The sequence below is a fragment of the Chaetodon auriga genome, chromosome 19, assembly GCF_051107435.1.
Source record: "Chaetodon auriga isolate fChaAug3 chromosome 19, fChaAug3.hap1, whole genome shotgun sequence".
NCBI lineage: Eukaryota > Metazoa > Chordata > Actinopteri > Chaetodontiformes > Chaetodontidae > Chaetodon > Chaetodon auriga.
Window position 1 is genome coordinate 21033214 of NC_135092.1, and position 26030 is coordinate 21059243.

Below are 26030 nucleotides of genomic sequence, written 5' to 3' on the forward strand. Positions count from 1 at the left end.
TTAAATCTGTCAGCAGGAAAAATATAGTCAAAATCGTGTGGCACACTTTAAATAAAGCCACTGTTTCTAACTACTAAAACTTAGTAATTTTTGCCTCTATTTTTTTGATTAATCAAGTAATTCACACTTCTCATGCACAGAAGCTATGAAGATATTCTTTCAGGCTATAACTGAAATATGTTTTATGGTTGTGCTCAATTATGTATATACCATATTTAACCTCTAAGCACCTCTCAGGACAGAAGTACGATCATCCGTCTGTGTTGCAACCTAAGTTGATGTGACGATCTGCTCTGAACAAGCGGCGCTCTCTTAAATTTGGCCCTCGCCGCTTGCCGTTTAAGCCCGTACGTGGCAGTCAGAGAGCAGTACACAGCAGCTGAGGCTGATGCGGCTCCTCTCCTGCAACAATTCACTCATACAGACTGACATCCTGCATTCCGACAGGATATACTGAAGCAAGGACCCTCTTTACGTTGTCAGAATTGGTGTGAATCCCGTTATCAAACACTTGAAACATGTTTACCGTGTCGGAGCTGGTTGTCTTGCTGGCCGTCCTGTCTGCCACTGCGTCCGGCTACTTCGTTAGCATAGACGCCCATGCCGAGGAGTGCTTCTACGAGCGGGTCAACTCCGGCACAAAGATGGGCCTCATGTTCGAGGTTGCCGAAGGCGGCTTCCTGGACATCGATGTAGAGGTAAGATACTTCACTGAGATGATAAATTAACCACCTAACATGGGTAAACAGGTGTTTTTTGTTGTTTTTTTAACCCGAGTCTGTGCCTGTGATACGGAAGGCCTGTGCTAACGTTAGCTGGCGCCGTCTGCGTCAAGTGAAAGTAGTTGCTATCCGGGTCGATGTCATGAACCGACCCTCGGACGCAAAATATCTTAACTTCAGGGTTAAATCAGTACAGAATCATTATCCGGCCATCTCTCTGTGATCAAGTGTGTTACAATGCTGATTGAATTATTCACAACGATACAGGAAGTGCATAGTTAGCATTGTGCCCGGCTAAGTTATGCTAGCAAACTAACAGTATGCAGCTAATCAGGTGTTCTCTATGTAAATCTTTCACATTGTTACAGTTAATAATGTTAGCCCCCTTTTGACTCGACTTTTGGGGAAAAGCTGCTGTGGATAGAAGTACAGTTGAGTGTTTTGTGTACACATATGTTTCTGCCATATGCTACATGTTATTTATGTCGTGCCTTCATGCAGCAGTGTTTTCTATCTAATGCCTGTCTCCTCTGCAGATAACAGGACCTGATGGAAAGCAGATTTACAAAGGCGACAGAGAGTCTAGTGGGAAATATTCTGTGGCAGCACACATGGACGGAACCTACAAGTTCTGCTTCAGCAACAAGATGTCAACCATGACACCCAAGATCGTCATGTTCACGATTGATATTGGAGAAGCCCCTAAAGGCCAGGACATGGAGACAGAAGGTACAGCAGGGGTGTTTGTGCGGGTTAATGCATTCAAATTAATAAGAGCTACATCTCATATACTTCAGCCTTTTCCCACATGGTTCTTGCAGAGTGTAAATCAGTCTTTCTGTCTGTTCTGCAGTCATTGATCTTGTCATTGTGATAGATTCTTTCCCCCTTTGACTTTATTCTGGGCGCTCTTTTCCTCTTTGTAGGTGGTGACAGCTGGGATGGTAGGGCTCAGGGCAGGCTAAGGCAAAAACCGCTGTTGTGAAATAGACTTTTGAGTTTGTGATGCACTGCAGAGTTTTCTCTAACCGGCGTTGTTTCCATAGTATAAACTAATATTGTGCATTTCTACTATACGTAGTCCAAAGGTTGTGATGTTTGTGAATGGTTTGAGTGTTTGCACAGTAAGAACACGTTGGATCTATAAATGGCTCTGGTGATGAGACGCCATCACCTGTGACACGTGTCACAGTTTCCAAACTGTTATGCATGTGTTGCATACCTCATGCATGTTTTTTTGTGCATAAGAACTGTGTTGTGGCCCATCACTGATTACTTTTATCGGTTCCAGCCCACCAAAACAAGCTGGAGGAGATGATCAACGAGCTGGCTGTTGCCATGACCGCTGTAAAGCATGAGCAGGAGTACATGGAGGTTCGCGAGAGGATACACAGAGCAAGTGAGTCCCGAACCAATGAGAGCGTGTACCAAGAAGCAGTTTGTCCTTTTGATTGAGTGTAATTTCACACAATGTCTCTTCTTCTCTTTCCAGTCAACGACAACACAAACAGCAGAGTGGTGCTGTGGTCGTTCTTCGAAGCTCTGGTTCTGGTGGCAATGACACTTGGACAGATTTACTACCTGAAGAGATTTTTTGAAGTACGGCGAGTGGTGTAGTGTGATTAAATAATCCCTCTGTGTCCTCCACTGTTTTCTCCAACACCAAGACAGATATTTACACTCTGGAAATGAGACTGGCAGTTTTGAGTAAAGCCTACATATGATTGGATCTCAGATGTTTTGTTCTCATGTTACCTATTCGGTTCCTTCTTTAAAATGTAATTAGTGTTTGTTTGGAATGAATGGCCAAAAGATTCTGAGATAGGTGTCAATTTTCATTAGTTTTTCTTTTGTTTCACAATATTTTTTTTGTCCAATAAGGTTTGATAATTACAGGTAATTACCAATTATTAGCCAGTACAGTTTTGCCTGTGTGAATGACTGTGAGGCTCTTAAGCAAAGGCAGGCAGAAGGAAAAGACTTGGAAATGCACATAATTTGATCGGCACGTGTGGAGTCACCACAGGAGAATGTAGCCCTTATTAAGATAAAAATAGCTTCCTTCCTCTGATAAAAATGTCAAACAAGAAAAAAAATGCATTAGACTTTTGTCTGCGATGCAGAAGGTTCTGTTTCCGGTGTCTAAACCACACAAAGTCAGACAGTGTACTGGCAGATATGTGATATCTGTACATTGTGTTCATGCTCTCAAACAACAAATTGCACTCCTGATGGATACGTCTAAATATCTGAAGGACTTACACTGCACCTGGTCTTTAAGGGAAACTGTACAGCTTCTAGCTCTGTCTGTTGATTCATAGCGATCCATGCCACGGGGGGCTTCAGTTGACATCTTTTGCAGGGACGCTGTAACTCCCTACGTAGTTCAGAAAGTGATGGCGGGTGAGCGGTTTCTTGGCCTACATGTTCACATGTTGATGTAGTTTTCAAACACTTAAATTAAACTTTCACTTAGCAGGAAGAGCTTGAAGAGCTGAGGCAGGGCTGGATTTTAAACTGAACTACTTGGGGTGCAACTCCAAAGTGTAGAGGAATACTGAAGTACCTGTTACATGTTGATTGATTGAGGGAGGGAGGGAGGGTGGGGGGTCTGACACCTAATGACTGCTGTGTGCTTTAGTTGCTTCTTCTGTAGTTGTTTTGTTGGGGTTGGGGATTTTAAATTATATGATTGTATACAATTTTGAACTGTTTGTTTTTCCTGGAGCATATCCTGTGACATGCGACTGCTTGGGTGATGCCTTTCAAATGACTTTTACCTTTTTCTATCCCCATACAAGGTAAAAAGTTGAGTCCAAGGCAGTAGCTTCACATCCAGCACACGGCAGCAGCACCATAAGTGTCGCATGTTACTGAATATGCTCTGCAGTTTTGTATTAAAAACAGTCTTTGGTGAGCTCGGGCAGGTAAACTGCTCTGTGCACAGTCTCCTCCTTTTTTGTGATGACAACAAAATCTGATAAATGGATCTGTACAAATGTAGGATGGTTGTGGAAAATGCCCCAGGTTTCATAATAAAGCCAATATTCTGTACAATTACTTGGATGTCTTTCTACTCAGGTGGTAACGATGTGTCAGTGACAAAGTTTGACTGAACCGTTGAATTCAGCTCATGAGCGGGGAAACAAGCTCCTCATGCTCTGCGTTTCAGAGGCACATGTACTTTACTGGACTGTTTCCATTCGTAATATCTAATCCTTTACTCCATTTCAGCAGGAAATCTTTTTGCTTTTTAATTGTCTACATTTGACAGCTGTAGGTAATAATTTATAGATTCACTTATGGTCAGCTTATAAAATATGATGTACTGTTATGAATTATAGATCCCAACAGTGATAACCTTCACAGCAATTATTGCTCAGAAATATTCATATTGAGAACTTAACTACATCTAGTTGATAATACCTGTGTGCCTCATTAGCAGTGAGATTTTGCATTGAGGACTTTTACTGATAGTAGGTGCTATAATCATGTTTTATTGCCACTTAGGTAAAAGAGCAACATGGTGGAAAGTAACTAAATACATTTCAGAGAGATATGATACTTTTACATTTGTTTCAACTTTTGAGTTACTTTGTATCCAAAAAATTATCAACTTACAAATTCTGATGCATTGTTAAAGATTCAAAGAGAGAGAGAAATCCATTGTACATAAGACAAGTGCATTTGATAGTAACACTGAATAACTTATTAGCGAAGTGTTGATATACTGTGGTAATTTGTCTGAAGTAAAAAAGCTGAATGTTTCTTCCACCACGGTTGTAGTTATTACAATTAAACATTAAATTGAATGAAATCAAATTAAATGAAATAAAAACTAAAAATACATTCGTACGCGGAACGATGTTCGTGACAGAGCTTCAGTTCCCACCCGGCGTGTAAACATCAGCGCACCCGGAGAAAGGCAGCAGCGTGGAGCGTTAGCTCAGCGGCGGCTAACAACTTTAGCATAAAACTCCGCTTTATGGTTCGCTTCCAGCATGGACAACACGACAGACGGGACGTGGGACAGTTTACCTGTTCAACTCAACGACAAGATTTTACAGACGCTCGATGAACTGAAATTCACGCACATGACACCTGTACAGGTAACGTTCCTCCTGTGAATCTGCCTCGCGCCGCTCCTCAGTTACCACCATCATCTGATTTACTCTTGTTTTTCCCTTCAGTCTGCTTGTATCCCGCTGTTCATGAGTAACAAAGACGTGGCTGCTGAGGCGGTGAGTGTTCGATTTAACCACTGTAACTAAGTACATTTACTCAAGTCAGTACTATTTTCAGGTACTTGTACTATAGTCGAGTATTGTCACTTTATTCTATTTTGTAATTCTACTCATCGCATCGTCATCGCAGGTGACCGGGAGCGGAAAGACGCTCGCTTTTGTGATTCCGATTCTCGAGCTGCTGCTGAAGAGAGAAGAGAAGCTGAAGAAGATGCAGGTGAGGATCAGAGCCCAGAGGAGCCTTCACATCTCGCGGATGCTGAGAGTTTTGAGCTTTAAACGCTGTTTTCTCGCAGGTCGGCGCCCTGGTGATCACCCCCACGAGGGAACTGGCCATCCAGATCAGTGAAGTGATGGAGCTGTTCATCCGGAAGTTCCCACAGTTCACGTGAGTCCCTGAAGAGGACGGGAATCTTCTTGAATTGTGGTTTCCTCTTACTTGGTCTCAGTTTATCATGTCGGTTTGCTTCACACGTTTGTTTTTCAGGCAGATTTTACTGATTGGTGGCAGCAACCCGATAGAGGACGTGCAGAAGTTCAAGGATCAAGGGTACGTGATGGTGACAAATAAAGCTGGAAACATGAGAGTCGGATCTTCTGAAGGAACACTTTGACATCTGGTGGACAGAGACAGGCTACAGGCTTTGTGCTGAGATAAGCTAGCCGACTTGACGACTTACGTTTGTGTGTTTCAGGGCAAACATCGTGATCGCGACGCCGGGCCGCCTGGAGGACATGTTCAGGAGGAAGTCAGACGGTCTGGACTTGGCCGGCTCGGTGAGGAGCCTCGATGTGCTGGTCCTCGATGAGGCCGACAGGCTGCTGGACATGGGCTTTCTGACCAGGTACGAAACATCTCTTCAGTGAGATGCACGTCTTTTCATTGTTTTTAGGTCTCTGCGGTGCTAACGGGTCCGTGTGTGTTTGTGGATCCAGCCTGAACACCATCCTGGACCACCTGCCCAAGCAGAGGCGGACGGGCTTGTTTTCGGCCACTCAGACGCAGGAGCTGGAGAAGCTGGTGAGGGCCGGCCTCAGGAACCCGGTGCGCATCACCGTCAAAGAGAAGGGCGTAGCTGCCGCCGCCGCCGTCCAGAAGACGCCCTCCAGGCTCTCCAACTACTACACGGTGAGTCAGCTCAGGCCGATGCCTGCCTCGCCTCCGTCAGCCCAAAACGGACGTGGACTCACGACGCCATGTTCTGATGTTTCAGATCTGTAGAGCAGAGGACAAGTTCAACAGCCTGGTGGCGTTTCTGAGGCAGCACAAGCATGAGAAGAACCTGGTCTTCTTCAGGTACGTTAACACGGCAGACGCTACGCTTTAACCCGCCCGTCTGCACGACCAGGACACGCACACCCTGTAAGTTCTCCATCAGGTCTGTAGACTGTGTAGACTGAGGCGACCTGTCCCTGTCTCTCATCAGCACCTGTGCCAGCGTGGAGTACTACGGCCGAGCTCTGGAGACTCTGGTCAAGAAGGTCAGCGTCCACTGCATCCACGGCAAGATGAAGAACAAACGCAACAAGATCTTTGCAGACTTCCGGACCCTGAAGAGGTGAGACCTGGTGTGTGTGTGTGTGTGTGTGTGTGTGTGTGTGTGTGTGTGTGTGTGTGTGTGTGTGTGTGTGTGTGTGCAGGTAAACTGAATCTGGTGACTAATATGACGCCTTTGTTTATGTCGCAGTGGCATCTTGGTGTGTACAGACGTCATGGCCAGAGGGATTGATATCCCCGATGTGAACTGGGTGCTGCAGTACGATCCTCCCAGCAGCGCCAGGTGAGTGAAGCTCGTATCACTCCACTCAGTCTGGTGCTTCAAGAAGGTCTCCGTAGTTTCCTCAAGCAGCTGCTCACGTGGAGGAAACAGAGCATTTGTTAGGGACTATTTTCAGCAGCGGATTAGTTCACATTTGGTGCTTCAGTGAGTGAACATGTCAGCCAGAGCAGCAGTGACGTGTTTTTAGTAGTTTTTGGCCATAAATGGAGGAGGAGGATCCGTCCAGCTGTGATGCACACAGCTGGGTTGATGTAGACTTTGAGTTGTGGTGATTTGGTGCGACGCTGCCTTCATTTTCTGAATGAGCCATTTTGTTTTTCGCCTTTGTCTCAGTGCCTTCGTGCATCGATGTGGACGCACGGCGCGAATCGGCAATGAGGGCAACGCCCTCGTCTTCCTGCTGCCGATGGAGGAGTCCTACGTCAATTTTTTGTCCATCAACCAGAAGGTGAGTTCTGACACCTGAGTTTGTTCAGTCAGCTCGACCTGAACTCAGCGGAAACCATCACTTTTCATTCCATCTGGGACGTGGCGATAACTAGAAGAGCCACTGGTTTGACCTTTAACTGTATTTCATCCAATGAAAATCTGTTTCTTTATGTAAAACTTAAATATAAAAGTAAAACAGCTGTTAAATGTAGTGCAGTAAAGATTTCCAGCCCTCATAAATGGCGTCTTTCGTCGTCTCTTCAGTGCCCGCTCCAGATGATGCCTCCTGTCCCCGACGTGGTGGACGTGCTGCCCAAAGTGAAGGCCTTGTGTCTGGCTGACCGCGCCATGTTTGACAGAAGCATGAGAGCCTTCGTCTCGTACGTCCAGGCCTACGCCAAACACGAGTGCAGCCTCATCTTCAGGGTCAAAGGTGAAGCAGCGTCTTCACGTCTCAGATTCAGCTGTCGTCCACGTGAAGGACAAACTTAACACTTTGTGCCTCATTTCTTTGTCTAGATCTGGACTTCGCCTCTTTGGCCCGCGGCTTCGCCCTCCTCCGCCTGCCGAAGATGCCGGAGCTGAAGGGAAAAACCTTCCCTGGTTTCACCCAGACGACGGTGGACACGGACACCATCCGCTACAAGGACAAGAACCGGGAGAAACAGAGACAGAAGATGCTAGCAGAGGCGAAAGAGAGGGCTCCCCTTCCCAGAAAGAACTTCATCAAGAACAAGGCCTGGTCGAAACAGAAGACCAGGAAGGAGCGCAGGAAAAAGACGGCAGCCAAGAGGAAGCTGGACGAGGTACGTCCGTCCAGTGACCATTAAATGTCCCCATGAAACCTAGAACACCACTGAGCTGCTTTCATTTTGTCCTCTGTGTGTCTGCAGGGCTCCGACGTGGACGACGAAGACATGAAAGAGCTTTTAAACGACACCCGCCTCCTCAAGAAACTCAAGAAAGGGCAGATCAGCGAGGAGGACTTTGAGAAGCAGATAACGAGCAAACCAAAGTCGAACAAACACAAAACAGAAGGACTGTCACACGGCGGCTCGGGAGACGAGGACGACTGACCGGACACTCGTCTTTTCATGCAGAGCACCAGCTCGGACACTTGTCTACCTTTTGATATGATGTTTTTATTGAGAACTGTGAGGCACGGTTATAAATAAAGCTTGATGAGTTCGTCGCTGACGGCAGACGGGGTGAGGACGCCCAGGTCGGTGAAGAGGAGGGTGATGAGGGAGGGAGGCGTGTAGTCAATCATCGGATGCTCGTCTGACAGGTTCTGGACAGTCTTCAGGGTGTCCGCTTTGTACTGTGGAGGCGAGCAGAAGACGTGTAAAGAAAACGCTCTGAAGTAGAAACAAAAGTGAATCCAGACTCTAAAGTCGAACCTTAAATTTATCGGGCACGTCCTGCTGGTTGAGCGGATACAGACGGACAAATTTGAAGCTCTCTGCCACGACATAGAAAGGCTTGTTGTGAGCTTTGGAGCACATGGCCGTCTGATAAGTGCCGATCTGCAACAGAGGAAACGTTTAGTTCAGGAAGCACCGAGATTTCAGTGAAATCTGGGGTCTGTACCACAAAGCTGCCACTGATTTGTCTTTGACTGCTGATGTCTTTTACTCCACACAGTCCTTTTCCTTGTAAGCCTACATTACCCATAATGCAACTCAATCCCTTGTTTGCAGTTTAGAGTGTGTTACAGTCTTCAACTGACGCGACTCACTTCCCAAAGACGTAAACAGACTTTGATGTGTGACATCAGTGGAGTTTAAGAACCTCTTTCATGCTCGTAGCTAGTTTAGAAGCGTTAACTGGGCCAGTTGATAACCAGCTTTGTGACACCAGTTCACCTGCATCACCCCTGTTAATCCACACAGAGCCGGACTTGGACTTGACCCCTGACTATTTCCTGAAAACACACCTTGTTGATGATCCCTCCACTCTCAACGACTCCCTCTGCACCGACAATGACGAGGTCGACCTTCTCCAGAACGTACCTGTGAACGACAGAAACATGCTGAATAAATGCGGCTCCGCTCACGTTGACGGTGTGTGGCAGTTTTTTTAACTTCAGTAATAATAAATGTTGTCACCCCACAGCTGCATCCAGGACCACTGTGACCGGAACATTGAGTTTTCTCAGAGCTTCTGCCATCTGTCGCCTGAGTACAGACAGGACACGAGAGAGAAAGCTTCGGTGAGTTCGAGTCCCCTCAGAATAAACGAGGACACGTTCCACTGACAGTATTCACCCACCCGGCGGAGTCCGGCTGCGACTCAGTCACATAGACAGAGAAGCGTTTCTTCTCAGCCGCGGCCTTTTCCAGCACCCTGAGGACGACTCTGGAGAACGAGTGAGTCAGGATTTTCTGAGGGGAACGTTTGGAACACAAGGGGAACGTCACTGAACACTGTGGGCATAAAGGTTGTCTGTATGTCTGTCTATACTGAAGTGTGTCTTTCTGCAGGCTAACAGTGACCTTCAGCCACAGCAGGCAGGTTTTACACCTGCTCACAGTACGATGACTCGTTTTATTAAGACCCCTCGTGGGACGAATAAACTGTTCATTGAATTACTGACGAGCATTTTCCATCTGAGCTCTGCGAGGTCACGTTTACGCTGATGACACCAGCTTATGTGCCATCATCTCTACAACAAACTACAGGTTACAGTCTGCGTCTGCCCGCCTGCAGACCGATCAAAGAACAGATGAAGTTTGGAGTTTCACAGGAAGTAAGCAGTAACGTATGTGAAACAAACACTCACGGCGCCGTCTTTGATGAAGGTGTGACAGAGCTTGGCGACCTTGGTCCTGGACATCGAGATCTTCTCTAGAAATAGTTCTCCTCTCTCTTCCATCACCTTCTTACAGCGAGACAGATCCTGACGGAGTGACAGAGGTTACACTGCGATGATCAGATTTTTAAAGCTTCCCACTCACCTGAGAAATGTTCTACCAAACCAAACTCTGTGCAGTTTTTAGAGGATTTAAAAAAAAAACAGCTGTTTCATTTCATTTTCTGTAAGTTTCCTGCCTCGACATTCTGTCAAAATGGTGTTTTTGTTTAAACAGTCTGTTTTTTGTCAGTTTTCTGCTTTATTTGATAGTGACAGCTGAAGAGAGCCGCGCAGCAAAGGGCCACAGGACGGGATCGAACCCGAGCCGCTGCAGTCAGGACTCATATCACACTGGAATTACACTGGGAATGGATCTCTTTATGGCCAGTGTGGACAGGTGGAACCATTCCAGGCTGTAAAAAACACTGATGTGTACCTGCTGTAGGTACGTGAGTCCTGTTTCATGATGGGCCTGAAAAAAGTGAACCAGTCGTTTCACTGGCTGCTCAGACATGGAGGTCTGTTATGGGTGTGATGTGGACACAGGTGCTCAGGTGTGTGGTGATGTCACCTCACCTGGTGCTCCAGTGATGTGAGGCTGATGAAGCGCAGGAAGAGCTCTCCTCCTGAGGACACGGCCACAGAGGAGTCCACTCCGGTCAGGCGGTCTGTGGCCCAGGTCAGGCTCTCTCTGAGGCCCAGGAGAGTTTCTCCTGAGGGGGCAGGGACAGCTTGTTAAGACGGGGGGTGGTTCACCGGGTCTAACAGGTCCTGCTGACATGATGCTGAGGATGAACAAACCTTTGTCTCTCTTGAGGAATTCGAGCAGAGTGCGGATCGCAGCCACAGCTGAGGCCATGTCCGGGTCTTCCCTCATCTGAGCCCTGAAGTACTCCACCAGCTCTGACCAGGACAGTGAAACACGGTTAATGTCGGAGCTACAAACCACGAAACAGGAGCGGGAAAGGGAAACCTTCGAGAACCTACCTTCTTCATTCATCCTGAAACCAACAACAGAGCCTAGAAGCTGAAATCTTCAGGGTTTAAACGAACCACCGGTGATTTTTACTGGATTCCGTCAGTCTGCAGTTTTTCAAACATGCCAGAGCCGCTGACTCCGTGATGCAGCCTTCGTCCAAAACAAAACACACCTTCAAACTTCACCTCCAACTTCAGAGCGTTTTGTTTTAAATTCACACTTTCAGCCACACTTCTCACAGAAACACGCTCGAATCTGTCCGGAAGGTTTTGCTGTCACTATTTGCTGAGTTGCACAGCGTTAGCTCATCCCGCGAAGAGCTGCGTGTTGATGTGTCGCAGAGAGATGACGTAGGACGCACTGCGTGTCGCCTTCTCGTGCTGTTGGAAATATCGTGAGTCTTGATAAATTTTGTTCGAAAGATTTCGACTACAAATAGTACGCTTATGATTTTTGTGACTTTAATAAAGAAATAGATCCCATTTAGCATTAAGCACCTTCTAATTAATCAATAACTCATTAAAATATAGTTGTAAGCCAATATAAGTGTTTATAAATGTATTTGCCAACAACTAAAACGCCCCGTAAGTGGAGGCTGCTGAATAAACAGATAAGTAATAATACAAAACATGTCTTCAGAGGAGAAATTATGATTGCTAGCAAATACTGTAGATTAATAATCACTATAAAATGTCCTCACTGCTGCATACAACCACATTACAGTGTGTCATAAACAGTTTATTAAATGAAGGTACAGAGTTGATAAATGCTAAATAAGTGACTTAAAGCAAAGTGTTACCAATTTTTAATTAATGGATTTCAGTGGACTTCACTGCAAAGTACTTTTTACTCTATTTTGTACTTTCTGCAGTTCTGAATCAGACCAGCAGAGGGAGACACGTTCGTTTTCATTTTTTAGAAACTTTACTCAAAGTTCACTCATGAGTTGATTTAGATTATTTCCCAACTGTAGAGTAGGTACAGCATGACTGCTAATGTTATCGTTAGATAGAATAATTTTAGGAGAGTTAAATTTAAAAAAAAAAAAAAAAATGGCTGGATGTCAGTGTGATGTCAACATTTTGGCCTGAGAACTGAGTTCATTGAGTGTCCAGAGTGGAAATCTTTCTTCTCTTCATCAGAATGAATGTGCTCAACAAATTTCACTGAAACTTGCCAAATACATTCTTATCTTTTCTGTATACAGCTGCAACATTTCGGCCACGTTGGCACGAGAGGAAATGTCACAGGTCACCAGAAATGGCAGAATCCATCCTCTGGGAACCACGAATGTTTGTTTAGCTGAAGTCTGTGAGGATTTTGACTGTGGTGCAGCACAAACAGTCAAAATAACACATGAAACTTTCAGAAAAATTGGTTATTAAGATACATCCTGGAGGCAGCCGAGCTTTTAGAAATACTGAGGTCACGGTTTCCTCTCAGTGTTTGATGATGATCCACCCAGGACCTCTTCCCCCCTGCTGTTTATTCTAATAATCTGTGGGCGGTTCCAGTGATGATTTCAAGGTTATTACATTAAATCGTTTTTGGTAAAACTTTGTAAATTAAAAAAAAAAAATTTGTGTAGCAGAATTATGTTTTGACATCTTTCTTATCCTGTAAATCAACTAGTTTATCTTGTGATCTGAACCAGAAACAGCCAAATAAAAAAAATAAAAAAAACTACAGCACACTTACAGAGCAGTACTTTTACTTTTAATACTTTCAGTACATGTTCCTGATTATTTTCCTGATGATTTAAATCTAAACACACTCTACATACTGTATGTAGACATGTATACATTCATGTGCTGCACATCAACACCCTCTTCATGCACAGAGTAATCTATTACATCAATCATTCAGTATTTCCTCCAGCTCTTGTTTACAGACACAGCTGGGACTTGTGTTGCTGTTGGTTTTATATTTATTATTCATCTCTTCTCTCACTCATATTTAAATGTTTATGTTGAGATGTCGCTGCTCAGCTCTGTTTATTGTCAGAAACTGTTGTTGAGAGTAACTTCAAACCGGAGCCAAACGTCCCGCATGTGCTCACATTAAAAGCTGACACTTGTGTACTTTTACATGAGCAGCATGTCAGCGCAGGACTTCGACGTGTACTGGAGTATTTTCACAGCGCAGTACTGGTACTTTTACTTGGGTAGAGGCTGCGGGTGCTCGCTCCGGCAGTGGGAACAGCCGTGCTGTTTGCAGCCTCTTTGTTCTCCTGCACGCACAGCAGGGAGACGGATCCGTCCTCACGGTGCAGCTGCAGCCGGCCTCCTCTGCGCTCCATCACTCCGCGCATGCGCACTCGCTCCTCTGTGCGCTCTACTGTTTGCATTGTGTCTGAACTGCCGGCGAGCTTTAAAAATATTATACCCACCGCGGCAATGTCGGGCAGGTCGGTCCGAGCCGAGACCCGGAGCAGGGCGAAAGATGACATCAAGAGGGTTATGGCCGCTATTGAGAAAGTACGAAAATGGTAAGAGGAAGAAGAGAAAAAAGAGGGCTTCGTTATCTAACACGAGAAAGGCTCGCTTGTTGGGGGAGGAGAGGGAAGGAGCGAGCCGGAGTGAGGGATGAAATGGAAAGAAAAGGACGCTTTTCGAACGGGATTCACGGCAGATGCACTCGCGGCTCAGGTGCACCGGGGCGCACCGGCGCGCTGCGGCGGCCCGGCCGTCGTGTGGCCGCCGGAGCGAACACTCAGCACGGACCCGGCGGTTTTTTCTCTCGCTGATTTTAACGGCAAGGGTTGAACCCAGAAGCCATTTCGATGCAGTCACATGAAGCCATTGCTGCCCGCTGCCGAGCTCGTAGTCCGGGCGGCGGTTTTAGGACCGAAACGTCCGATAACTCTCGACTTGGAAACAATTTGACGACGGCGCTCTTGAGTCGGAGGAGTTTAGTCCGTCTGGAGTTTTAAATTAAGCGCTTTGAGTCGCCCTTTAGGTCTGATAGAGAATGAGGCGCGGTGGGGGTTGGGAGAGGGAAGTAGGCTACAGTAGTGCATGGCTGAACACGTAGTGACTCAGTCTGAACGTTTAACACTAAAATACAGTTTTATCCACAGTTAACGGCTCAAATCCACACGTTTAACCCGAGAGAACACGCTGTTTTATTCCAATCCAGGCGTGTAACCCCGCCCGGCGGCACCAATGATGTGAGATTTTTTTTATCAGGCGATTTAATCAAACGTACCCAGGTCAAAGAAGAAGTTGGTGCTTTTGACAAAAACGTTAATGTAACTGTGATTATTTTAGTTTTTACAAATAAAGCGAATTATCAAACTGATTTTCACACTTCCGGACTCATAAAACGACGTTAATTTCATGTTTTTTGTTTTTTGTTTTTTTAATTTTTCTGACCTTTTTTCACGTTTGTAACCAGAATTATTTTTCTAACTCAAGCTAACACTGAATGCTACCAGTTTAAAGTTACTTTACACAGATGAAAGTAACTAAGTACTTTTACTCTAATACTGTACTTTAGTACACTTTGTACTTTACTTGAATAATCCCATTTTTAGACTTAAACTTCATGTCAGGGTCAATGTTGTACTTCGTTTACACTGATTGAACAGATGTGGGTATTTTTTAACATTAACACTGTTCACACTAAATATTTAACAATAAATCTTTCTGAAACATGAAGTTTTAAGTATCCAGCAGTGTGTAAAATAGATTAAATTTCAATGGTTTTTAATTTTGGTTGAATTGTGAGTACTTTTACTGTGATAGTTTTAAGTACTTTTATTTAAGGGACATGTTCAGTACAAGACTTTTTTTTTTTTAATGTGTTTTATTTTGCAGTATTACTACTTTTTTTAAGTAAACTGACTCAGTTCTTCCTCCAGCACTGTGATCAATTGACTGATACACAAAAAAAATTCAACCTCAGTTTTGCTAATTGATGATTAAGTGTTTTTTTAAGGGATAATTTGAGCAGGTCGGCTTCATCTAAGTGAATATTTAATTGAAGATAAAAGACTTTGTGATTGTTTATTGAAACAGAACATTTGAATATGTGAAAAAGGCAATTTTCTTTCTGTTTTCAGACATTTTTACAGACCAGCTGCAGATTTAAAGTATTTTCATTAAAAAAAAAACTTTATATAGAAATTCTTCTAAAGCTCACGCTGACGTCTTTAAGCGTGTTTTATCTTCTGTAGTTTAACTGTGTTCAGAGACGTGATGAATCTTTGGGATTTTAGTCTTTTGTTGTTGTTGTTGTTGTTGTTGTTGTTGTTGTTGTTTGTTTCCTGCTGCGTTAGTCTCAGTATTTTCCACTCACAGACAGATTTAAGACGTTTATAGAGAAGTCTTTTGCTCCGAGCTCCGTTTGACTTTTGTTTGACATTTTGTCGACTTACATGTTAATTGATTAATTCAAAAATGATCAGAAGATTTAGTCAGTAACACAAATAATAATCTGCAGCCCTGAGAATGACCTCATTGTTCATTTAAAGTCATGACTGTCGGTCTTTGTGACGGCGAGCCGCGCTTCACATTATCTCTCTGTTTAGACGTGTTGTGGTAATAATACACGTAGTAATAATAATAGTAATAATAATAATAACGGATGTATTGAGCCAGATGCGTTTTGGTTCTGCACAGGGAGAAGAAATGGGTGACTGTCGGGGACACATCCCTTCGCATCTACAAGTGGGTCCCCGTGACGGAGCCCAAATCAGACGATGTGAGTTCAGTCAACCCGTTTTTATTCTGTTGTCACCTCGATGGCTTTTGAACGCAGCTGTTGTGTTTTTGACCTCTGATGGTTTTCTGTCTTTGCAGAAGAACAAGAATAAGAAGAAGGGCAAAGACGAGAAATACGGCTCCGAGCTGACGACTCCAGAGAACAGCTCCTCTCCAGGGATGATGGACATGCACGGTACGTCCTGGAGGTCTTTGTCTCTGTCAGCACATCCAATGTACAGAAGCAGGACCGTGTCAGTCCATCTGTCGGTGCTGTCTGACTTCCTGTCTGCGGCTCTCATTGCCCATTGGTTCCCTGCAGATGATGTAATCTTTAAAAACGTTTTTAGCTCTGTGGCACAGAGGAGCCTTCAGGCTTCGACACACAGAACTTGTTAGTCGGATCGGTTCATTGTTGGTTTTGGTCTTTTCATTGTTAATTGTAAAAATACAGATTATCACCAGACTTTAAAGTTTAAAGACTTCTGAAAACTTTCCCAAAAGTCTTTGTCTTTTGTCCGATCTGTTGTGTTTTTTAAATCTGCCATGTGTTTCCTGCCTGAAACCTTCACAACACGCAGCCCTTCACTCAAAAATAAGCTGATTCATAGCATGTAAAAGTGTTAAATTTGGCTTTCTGAGACCTGTTTTTCCACACATTTGCATGTTGAGTAATTTTGTAGCTGCTACACCTGCAGGGTTTTATGCATCCTCTGTGAACACTGACACCTAAAGTGACTCCATCTCTCTGCCTTCAGACGACAACAGCAACCAGAGCTCCATCGCTGACTCATCCCCAGTCAAACAGGAAAACAGTTGTAGCACCAGCCCCACCCCAGAGCCCACCACCGTGTCCCACCGCGAGAGCAGCGAGGCCAAGACTGACCAGAGCCCGGACAGCAAGAGGGGTCAGACGCTCGCACACACCTTCAAACGTTACCCAAGAGCTCCTCGCCGACAGCTAGCAGGCGTAGCGTAGCATAGCAGCGCGGCTGATTGTCGGAGAATGAGCCACTTCCTGGTTTTGTTTTCCCGCTCTGACCTCGTCTCTGTTCCGCACATGAAGGGACACAGATGCAGTGCAGCTGTGGCCACGCGATCCCCTCGAGACTTCAACCGACAACCTTCTTTCAGGCTTCCCCTCGCGCTCACACACGGACCTCTTCATGTTAATCTGATGGCGGTTCAACAAGCTGATGTCAGACGGCGGTCTCACTGACCACGGCCGGCTTCTGTAACAACAGGTCTGAGCCGAATGCTGTCAGATTAACGTGAAGAGCACAGCGAACAGCAAACAGGCTCAGAATCACAGCAGACAGAAAACGATTTGACAGCGAATTTATTGTTTTTAAGAACTGCTTCTATTTCCTGTCTATCAAGTCGTTCAGTCCGTTTCAGCGGCTTAGCGCGGGCAGACATGTCCGCGGGGTCGCTCCACAGCGTCCAGCGTCCTGTCCAACGTCCTGTCCGTGTCCACGTTGACTTCTTCTTCTCAAACAAACAGGATGAATCGAAACATTCGTCCGCTGATGTGCGGAAAACACTCATGTATCGGGATGCACATTAAGGTTCATTTTGGCTGAAAAATCAATTAATTTATCATCAGAATATTTTCTTGTAATTTTCTGTTTATCAGCTCATCAGAGAAACGTGTGATTTGAGCTTTTTATTGAACCCTCGTTGATCTTTTGTTAGCTTTTAACCAGAGTCCATGAAGTTACCCTGCAGTTACCTCCCTCGGCCACAGGGTGTCGTTAAAGTGTCAGAAACTGCAGCGTTCATAACCAGCTCCTGTTCTGATCTGTTTCCGTCCTCAGGTAAGACCACCCCGTCATCAGAGACCTCAGAGAGAGCACAAAGTGCCAAGAGAGACAGTCTGTCCTCAGGGGAGAAGGATTCTTCAGACAGCAAAGCCACTCAGGTACCAACTCGTCCGTCTTCAAGCTGCGTTCGCTTCACCAAAATCCCAAAAAACACATTTTCTCTGCTGATATCCGACCGCGCAGACACTCTGAACGTCCTGTGTCCAGGTTTTGTTTCTCACTCGCTGAGACGATAGAAACCTCTGACAGTGAGGACAGTTTCTGCAGAGAGAAGCAGAAAGTCCACAGACGAAACTCTTTCTCACATTAAAAACCAGGACGACGTAAAAAAGTCTGGTTCATCAACACTTTCTGTGTCTGTCATCGCTCCTCCAACTGCAGCCGTCATGCTCGCCGCTCGCAGGCACTCGCTGAATGTTCAGTGGATATTTATAGTCACATGGCCGCAGCAGGACCTTGAATACCGACAGGACGGAGCGCAGGGACCCGGCGTCCTTGGTCCGCGTGTCACTATGTGCTTTAGTGTCTGCGCAGAAACAGCGCGGCTGAAATCCTTCGATCTTCCTTTGAATCAGACGGTTTGCAGACTCTAGAAGCTCTCAGAAGGTTTTTGTTTGCTAAAAGCTTTAAATTCTCAAAGCTGAACGATAAACGGCATCAAACTCGAAAAATAAAATCCAAAACAAACCAGTAAAGAAGCAGAGATTCGTCAAACCCGCTTTGGATCTGATGTTTAAATTCGGCTCAAACCTCGAGGGTCTGCGTCCCGGCGTTCATGCTGCAGGTGTGTTTAGACAGCAGCGCAGTGTATCAGGGCCGTGATTGGATGGTTCGCTGTGACGTCATGTTCCTGCAGCGGTTTTAGCAGCAAAAGGTTTCAGTTAATCCGTCCGTTTATCCAGGTTTTCCATCGTTTTGATGATCTCGTGAGGAGTTGGCGCCGGCAGCTCTGACAGAACGCGGCTGTGAGTCACTCTGAGCCGTCACGTCGTTCCTGCTGCTTTTAAATCCGACTGTAACGCTTCAGCCTGAAGCAGCCGTTCGCTTCTGCAGCCTGTCGGAGTGAAACACCGGAAAACGTCTTCGTTTAACTTTGAACCTGCAGAAACTCTCAGTGGAAATGTTCACATCTCCGTTTTTCTGAGCGCTCCTGAATGCCTCAGAGGTGTGTGTGTGTGTGTGTGTGTGTGTGTGTGTGTGTAGTCTTTTCTCGTTTCCACAGAAGAAGAAGTGTCTTTACTCAAACGCCTTTCCTTCCTCTTGCAGGACCTGGAGGAGGAGGCCCCGCCCAGCAAGAAGAGCAAACTGGAGTCCTCATCTCAGAACTTTGAGGAGAGTTAAACGTTCGTCATGTCTCTCCTTCACCCTCCTCCTCTTCCTCCCCCTGCACCTCCCTCCATTAACTCTAGATAAATTAGGGCTAATGGACACACCAGCTCTCCTCCCACTCCTCTTACGACCCCTCCTCTTCCTCTCCACCCAAACGATACCAAAGGGAGAATGGACGTCTCTCTTCCCTCCTCCCCCCCGCCTCCCTCCCTCCCCTCCTGACGGCCGTCTCCCCTCCGGTTTGCCACCTTTGCCCGAACACTCCTCTGCCACCGAGGGAGAATGGATATTACCTCTGGTCACTGCTCCCCTCCGTGCTTCCTTCCAGTTCTCCACACTTTTCACTAATGCCAAGAGAAGCGCTGAACCCGGGGCCGCGATCCCCTCTGCGACCAGGGGCGGCGCCGTCAGCCGAGCCCGGCCGCCGCCAGGCCAGACCGCGAACGCTGACCTGCATCTGTGACTAAAAGAGTTAACACTGGGGATCTGAGATTAGGACGAGGTCGATCCCGGGCGCTGCTCTGAGACCCCTTCAAAACGTTTTCCTGCTCACGGTTTAGCTCAGGATACTCAAGAGGCTAACCTGGTCTCAGATCAGCGGCTGCGGGGGAACCTCCGCCCTAAGACCACGTCACTTCAATCCTCCCGATTCGCCTCCTGTTAGACTAATGTTCTATATTTGTTTAGGAAATGTTTAGGGTTTTTTTCTCAGGAGGGTCAATGCACTGTTATGGTATGTCACAATCGATCACAGATAGATTTGCTGCTGTAGTGGAAGTCTTTTTTCTCTATCCATGAAAAGTTCTCCATTCACATGTTTTTAAGGTTAGTTTGTGATTCGTAGAAGAAGAAGAAGACGACGGTACAGGTCAGGATCAACTCTCGGATAAGGCAGGTAGCGTCGGTCCTGAAGGTGTGCCTTGAGTTGCTACGAGTAAAAACACATTTTAGGTCAAGCAGGTTTTGAATTACAATTTTGGTGCCAAGTTTTGCTTTTTTTTGCCTTATGATCATCACTAATTAGTTTTATCCAATATTTATATTCAACTACGACAGGTTTAATTTGAAGGAACGGGTCGGCATCTTGGGAAACGTTCAGTGTGAGGCTGTTTTTCTACCTTCCAGCAGAACGAGGCTAACGCTTTCCCTCTGTTTCCAGTCTTTATGCTAAGCTAAGCTAAGCGTCTCCTGGCTTTAGCTTCGTAATTCCGTGAAAGTGCTATCAATCGTTTCCCAAAATGTGGAGCTGTTCCTTTAAAGCAGTTGGAGACTGGAATTTGAACACTACCCAGAAGCTCTTTAGTTTGTCTTCTGGAAGTTTTAACATCTGCAAACCTCAGAAGTCAGACTTCCTGCTCGCTGGTCTGCGTCAGGTGTCACTTTTTTTTTTCCCTCAGAAGCAGAACCAGACCAGGTCCCGTCTGGTCCGCCATCACGACTCGCATTCAGTCACTCCTCATCTCTGACCTGCAAATGTTCCTGTAGCTCCAGACAGAAGGGTCCAGGCTTTTAGCTCAAACATTGGTTCTAATCCTCCTTCAAGGTGCTGTCTATCGGCTGAATCCATACACCTGTGGCATCGAGATCTCGGCTTTGTGCAGATTTGTGCAATTTACTTGAACTTTCCAGTGCGGATTCAGACCTGTGACCTCTGACGTACGACCTCACTCATTTAGTTTCATCGATCGATATTTGCTCGTGAACGTGGATCGGAGTCACCTGAACCGCAGACCAATGGCGTCGAGACGGAACGGGGGCTGTAGAACACTTTGACACAGAATTACTTGATCCGATTTCAGCGAATCAGCATTCACATGGATGGAGAGAAAAGAAATTAAAACATGACAATTGTCTCAGTTTAGAGGATGGATTAGCATATACCTCATTCCCAGTCCAGCAGCGCTGGAACTTAAAATGCTATTGTATTGACATTAACAGTTATAAACAGCATTATGTACACTCAGTTTAAAAAAATCTCACTTCTGTTGTAGCTTTCACCTGATTGAGCCGATTGCTTATAGTTTGCTCATAACTGTGTGTTTTAAAAAAAAAAAAGAGCTGTGAGATATAAAATCTTGTATGTTTTTTTTTTTTTTTCTTGGGACCATTTGTTTCACTTTAGATCTTGTACAGATTTATGGTTTGGTTTGACTTATTTATTCCATCAGTAGTGCTTGGTTTTTATCATGTCCAATGGTTTTGTTTTCTTAATAAAATTCCTAAAAAATTTTGGGGTGTTGTTTGTTGTGTTCAGTGTTTGGAGGGAAGGAACCGAGTCGAGTACAGAATACTTCTGCAATAACATTTCTGAATATCTGAACCAGGATTATTTCAAGGAAAGTTCCATGAGGGAGGTTCAATTTTACTGAAGTACTTTGTTTCAATTTTATGCTACTTTGTACTTTTACTGCATTCCAGATGGAAATATTGTACTTTTAAGTCATTGATCTGACTGGAGCTTCTGGAGACTTCACAGATGAAGATGTTTGAAATAAAACATCATCAGTTTTTATACTTTTTGTCAGTTTTAAGTGAAATCTTGAACGCAGGACTTCAACTTGTATTTCTACACAGTGGTATTATTACTTTAGTAAACGATGGTTCATGTTCAATCAGTTTTCTCTGAAGTTTCTCCTCACTGAACGATGAACTGTGAACTTGAATTCAACCAGCAGTTCATGTCTGATTTATGACATTTTGACACTAACAGGACGTCAAATCTGAGCATAATTAGTCTGTAGTCATCAAAAGTAACTCCCAAGAGTTGGAAGAAAACCTGGTGGAGCAGCGTTTTTTGATCCTGCAGCACAGGCTGGAAAAACCTCCCAGATATTAGACAGGCCCCAACTGACAACTTGAAAGTCCAAAAACGTTGCTGTTTGACGCTGCCTGCTCCTTTTTCTCTCTTTATCTTTATAGAAGCCTCCATTTGAACTGTTTCTGTTCAGGATCCCAACAGAGTGGACACAGAAAAGTATTTTAAGAACAAACAGATCTTAAAGATGCTAAATGCTGGACTTCAGCAGGAGGTGCAGAGCAGCAGTAAAGAGGAACTTTAGAGCAGCACAGTTCGAGTCGGACTATAAAAATAAGCCTGAATCGCTGAGGTGAGCCGGGTTTAATCTTCATTTCTGAAACAGTCCTCAGGAGCTCATGAAAAATGGAGCAGGCTCTTTGTGCTGCCTCAACCTCTCAGGAGTAAATGGATCTGAGGATGAAGCTATAATGAGCAGCACAGCAGCTGAACCAGAAAGTGGCTTTTAATGCCGCCTGAGAGGAGAAAGTCAGAGTTATTGAAATAAACAGAAGATGAACACACGCTTTCCTTTCTGAGTATTTCTATTGGACTGTTGAGGAGTATACAGTACATAGAAAACAGTGACATTTTACACCACGTCAGCATCTGCAAAACGGTTTCCAAACCATTTCTAGACGGTGCCTGAAACTGTTACATATAAAACACTAATAATTAGATGCATCACTTATAAAGTACACAATGTTTTAAAGTCTATACAAACGGGCTTTTTTCCCCTGGAGTGGAAACCTCCTTATACAATGTCAATCTTATCAACAGGGCAGAAAAATAAAATGTAGTACACATAAAAGCTATCTTTTGTTCATGGCACTGTGTACACGTTTCTCAGAAGGAAGCCTCTGATTAGTATTTACAAAGACTAGAGTCAATGGTTAGTCACATCATGTGTTATTATACACCGTTACACTGGAAGATTCAATATGATCCAACATTGTGCTTCAGAATGAGATAATTCAAACGCAGGTCGCTCTACGGGCTTAATTTAAAGAACAGTCCGACATATCGGGAATTCATTTTCTGACAGAGAGAAAGATGAAAAATTTGATTCTGCTCTCACATCTGTTAAAAGATAACACTGTTAAAAAAGCTAAAAATCAATGCAGCAGAAACAGAAATATTATCTTTTTTTATTCCCTTTCCTTGTCAAAATAATCTGGTGCCTACATTACCCACAATGCAACGCAACCACTGACAGTTTGGCTGGGGATTCAGGCGTGTTGCTAATAGCGGCTAATGTAGCTTCGAGCTGCTAACCACAAGCAGAGATGAGGAGCAGCTGCTGATCTGATTTGTTTTCAAACGCTGACTCAAGTGACATCACTTGAGGCAATTTGTTTTCACGTATGCAGCAGGACTCAAGACCTGCAAACAGACTGATGTGTAAAATCAGCCGTTTCCGTTTAATACAGTACAAGCAAGCAGCCGGTTAGCTTAGCTTTGATGTGAAATGGAAGGGAAACAGCTGTTCAGAGGAACAAAATCCACCAATCAGCACCTTCAAATCCAACGATTACTTATATTTTGGTTTGTTTAACTCAGAAAAAAACCAAAGTGTAAAATCGAAAATTCACAAGCTAGCTGTTTCCCCCTGATTACAGACTTTGTGCTAAGCTAAGCTAAGCTAACCTGCTGTATTTAGCACACAGAGGTGAGAGCGGCATCAGTCGTTTCATCAAACTCTGACAGAAAGCAAATTAACGAATTTCCCAAGATGTCAAACCTTTGTTTTAAGAGAGGGCAGCGTGAGAAGGTGCAGCACACGGAACCATCTGTGCCGACCTTTCCGATAAAATCACGTTTGTTTAGAATCAGGAGGTTAAAGCGCTTCGTGTTTCTGCTGAATCTGTAAAGTGGACAGTGCAAACGAAGTTAGTTTCTTCTGGGTGAGTTTCTGTGACGAGGCGTCTCAAAAGCCCACCTGTACTACAGCAGTCCGACTACAGACCACACACCTTCCATCAGTGCTAGCTTATTTCCCTGTAGGAACGTCACTGGTTAGCTAACGATCGGACAATAAATAACAAAATGCAACAAGTTCTTCGTTAACCTTCGTCAGCGAGGACGTTAACCTGCGTGTTGATCTATGGAAAAATAATTACACAGAAATGTTTCTGATTGGAAAAAAGTAGCTCCTCATGAGGTCCATTTAGTAGCCGTTCTGGAGCTTTTGATCGAGTCTCCACATCGTCATTCAAACGTAGACGAACGTCAAATCTCAAATTTTAAGCCAACAGACGAGAAATTTTAAAGAAAAAAAGAAACTTTAACAGTTAAAATTCCACAACTGGCAAAATGTCTGCTGATGAAGACGCTGCGATCAAGATGAAAGCTCCAGAACAGTTATTACATTTAAACCTTTTGGTGAGATTGCTTTGACAAAAACACGTTCATACAAAAAAAAAAAACGTAAGTAAACAAGTCGTGTAAAGTCTGTGGAGTGGTCCTTTAAACCAACGTCCTGCAAACACTCCACCCACTGATGAGGACGGTGACAGGCAGTCGAAAGCTCTGGATGAAGACAGTGACCTTCAGTCGTGTTACGAAGTCTTACTGGTTTTCCACACGTTAACAATGAGGTTGATTAAAACGAGCATCAACGCCACAGAAAATAATACAGAATCATTGGTCAGCTGAATAAAAAAGTCAGAATATTTCCAGAAAAAATGGCAACGTTGAGACAAAAAAGTTGAGAGAAAGAGTCGTGACATTAAAAGAATGAAATATAATTAATTATAATTACTATAATTTAAGAAAAATAAAAAAAACAGCTGCAACGTCTCAAGAATAAAATGGTAAATTAGAGAAAAAAAGTCTGATATTTTGAAAGATTAATAATGTTTAAAGAGTAATTTTATTATATTTTGAGAACAAAGTCGTAATATCTTTAAAGTCGTTAGTAGTATTTAATTAGTATTTACTTTGATTTCTACAGAACTACACAGAAAATGTCTTTTTAGTGATTTAAGAATTTTGTTGTAGGTCTGAAGATTTTGAGGATTTTTGGATCATTGGAAATATTCCGACTTTTTATCTTAACGTTTTGTTTTTTTTTTTCCTGACAGCGGTGCTAACCCTTTGTAAAACACTCAACATTAAAAATGAGTGAAAGCATCAGTCTCTGATTGGTTTGTAGCTGTGCAGAACAGGAATGTCGAGTCTTACAGGTGCTTCGTTTCCCTTCAGTTTCATCTGTGCTTTGCGGTGTCGCATCTTTTTTCTTTTTTTTCTTTTTTTTTGCTAAATAACAAATAAAGCCCAAAAAACAACGTGAAACATCACTAACGATTTTAGAAACAAACTCAAAATGCAAAACAACACGTTAAAAGCATCGAGTGCAGAGGACGGATTCCTGTTGTTATAAACATCGATATTGCACCAAAGCAGCATATTTGGACGAGCATTCTGCATTAGAGTCCGAACGGTTCATCTTCAGAGGACAGGATTCAGATGGGGACAGCGGCTACCAGTGATATGCATAAATACAGTATAAAAATACAATATGGAAAATCTGTTGTCAGGCATGTCGGGCGGGATGGTGGGAGATGTGGCAGGAGAGTAAAAGGTGAGCTGTGTTTAAGGGAAAGAGGACAGAGGGGGCGTTAAAATGCAGGTCAGAGTTCTTGGAGCCTCTAGAAGGTCTGGTCGTCGTTGCAGGACTCCGTGGCGTGTCCGAAGGCCTCGCAGATGTCGCAGTAGGGCCTCTCGTTGGCCGGGTTGCCGTGATAGGTGGTGTGAGGTACAGAGTCGGGGCTCTGGGCCTGAGTGGGACAGTCCTCTGTGTCGTGGAGGTCGAAGCAGTCGCAGATATCGCAGAAGAGACGAGGCGTCGCCTTCTTCTCCTGCTTTGACACGCCTTCAACAAAGCTGACGGAGGAAAGAGCGACGGCTCGTTTAAAGGTCGATCTGCTGATTTCCTCTATTTCTCTTGGTGTCAACAAATCCCACGAAAAGACACACTCTGAATTATCTACACTGTCCTGCTGCCACCAACACTCACCACAGCAGCAAATGTGGACTACTAAGCTAAGCTAAGCTAACACTGCCTTTAAGCAGTGTGTGGTTTGCTTTGGGAAGCTAACACGACTTTCATTATCAATTAATCTGGTGGTTATTTTCTCCATTAACAAACCGAATGTGGTCAATCATTGAGTATTTCCATCATCTGACGTGTGTCTTACCCGTCCGTCCCGTCGTTGCCGTTGAACTCCGCCAGAGCGAGCTTCTTCAGTTTGATCTTCAGCTCCTCGTTCTTCCGCTGCAGGTCCACAATCACGCTGTTCAGGAAGTTGATCTGACGGAGACAATGAGGACACAGGTAAGAAGTGAGACCCCTGGACATGAGCGGATTTGA

The 26030-nt window shown here is 44.5% G+C and overlaps 5 protein-coding genes across 6 annotated transcripts in view; 3 read left to right on the forward strand and 2 right to left on the reverse strand.

Annotated features, from left to right (window-relative positions):
* Positions 1-356: 356 nt before the first annotated feature.
* On the forward strand, positions 357-3782 carry tmed2 (transmembrane p24 trafficking protein 2). The gene is made up of 4 exons (XM_076758799.1): positions 357-698; positions 1259-1451; positions 2014-2121; positions 2215-3782. The coding sequence occupies exons 1-4, from the start codon at positions 519-521 to the stop codon at positions 2337-2339; spliced, it is 606 nt and encodes a 201-aa protein (XP_076614914.1). The 5' UTR covers positions 357-518; the 3' UTR covers positions 2340-3782.
* Positions 3783-4630: 848 nt separating this feature from the next.
* On the forward strand, positions 4631-8257 carry ddx55 (DEAD (Asp-Glu-Ala-Asp) box polypeptide 55). The gene is made up of 14 exons (XM_076758797.1): positions 4631-4831; positions 4913-4963; positions 5097-5183; positions 5263-5354; positions 5454-5516; positions 5662-5811; positions 5903-6095; positions 6181-6263; positions 6394-6525; positions 6655-6747; positions 7081-7195; positions 7441-7609; positions 7696-7982; positions 8070-8257. Exons 1-14 carry the CDS (start codon positions 4724-4726, stop codon positions 8250-8252), a joined length of 1806 nt encoding a protein of 601 aa, XP_076614912.1. The 5' UTR covers positions 4631-4723; the 3' UTR covers positions 8253-8257.
* An 84-nt stretch (positions 8258-8341) lies between these two features.
* Positions 8342-11371, reverse strand: eif2b1 (eukaryotic translation initiation factor 2B, subunit 1 alpha). Its single transcript, XM_076758798.1, has 9 exons — positions 11018-11371; positions 10832-10933; positions 10607-10743; positions 9959-10075; positions 9448-9560; positions 9285-9353; positions 9113-9188; positions 8577-8702; positions 8342-8497 (listed from the first exon to the last, which is right to left on the reverse strand). The coding sequence occupies exons 1-9, from the start codon at positions 11028-11030 to the stop codon at positions 8342-8344; spliced, it is 909 nt and encodes a 302-aa protein (XP_076614913.1). The 5' UTR covers positions 11031-11371.
* Positions 11372-13255: 1884 nt separating this feature from the next.
* bcl7a (BAF chromatin remodeling complex subunit BCL7A) lies at positions 13256-21093 on the forward strand. Its single transcript, XM_076758787.1, has 6 exons — positions 13256-13497; positions 15632-15713; positions 15812-15908; positions 16471-16620; positions 17530-17633; positions 18802-21093. The coding sequence occupies exons 1-6, from the start codon at positions 13319-13321 to the stop codon at positions 18874-18876; spliced, it is 687 nt and encodes a 228-aa protein (XP_076614902.1). The 5' UTR covers positions 13256-13318; the 3' UTR covers positions 18877-21093.
* Positions 21094-22185: 1092 nt separating this feature from the next.
* Positions 22186-26030, reverse strand: part of clip1b (CAP-GLY domain containing linker protein 1b) — a 28892-nt gene continuing 25047 nt past the window's right edge. For both annotated transcript variants that reach the window (XM_076757387.1, XM_076757386.1), the window contains 2 exons: positions 25858-25970; positions 22186-25543 (listed from right to left, as the gene is read on the reverse strand). In XM_076757387.1, the coding sequence (XP_076613502.1) occupies positions 25309-25543; positions 25858-25970 (348 nt within the window). In that variant the 3' untranslated portion in view covers positions 22186-25308. The remainder of the gene's footprint in view (positions 25544-25857; positions 25971-26030) is intronic.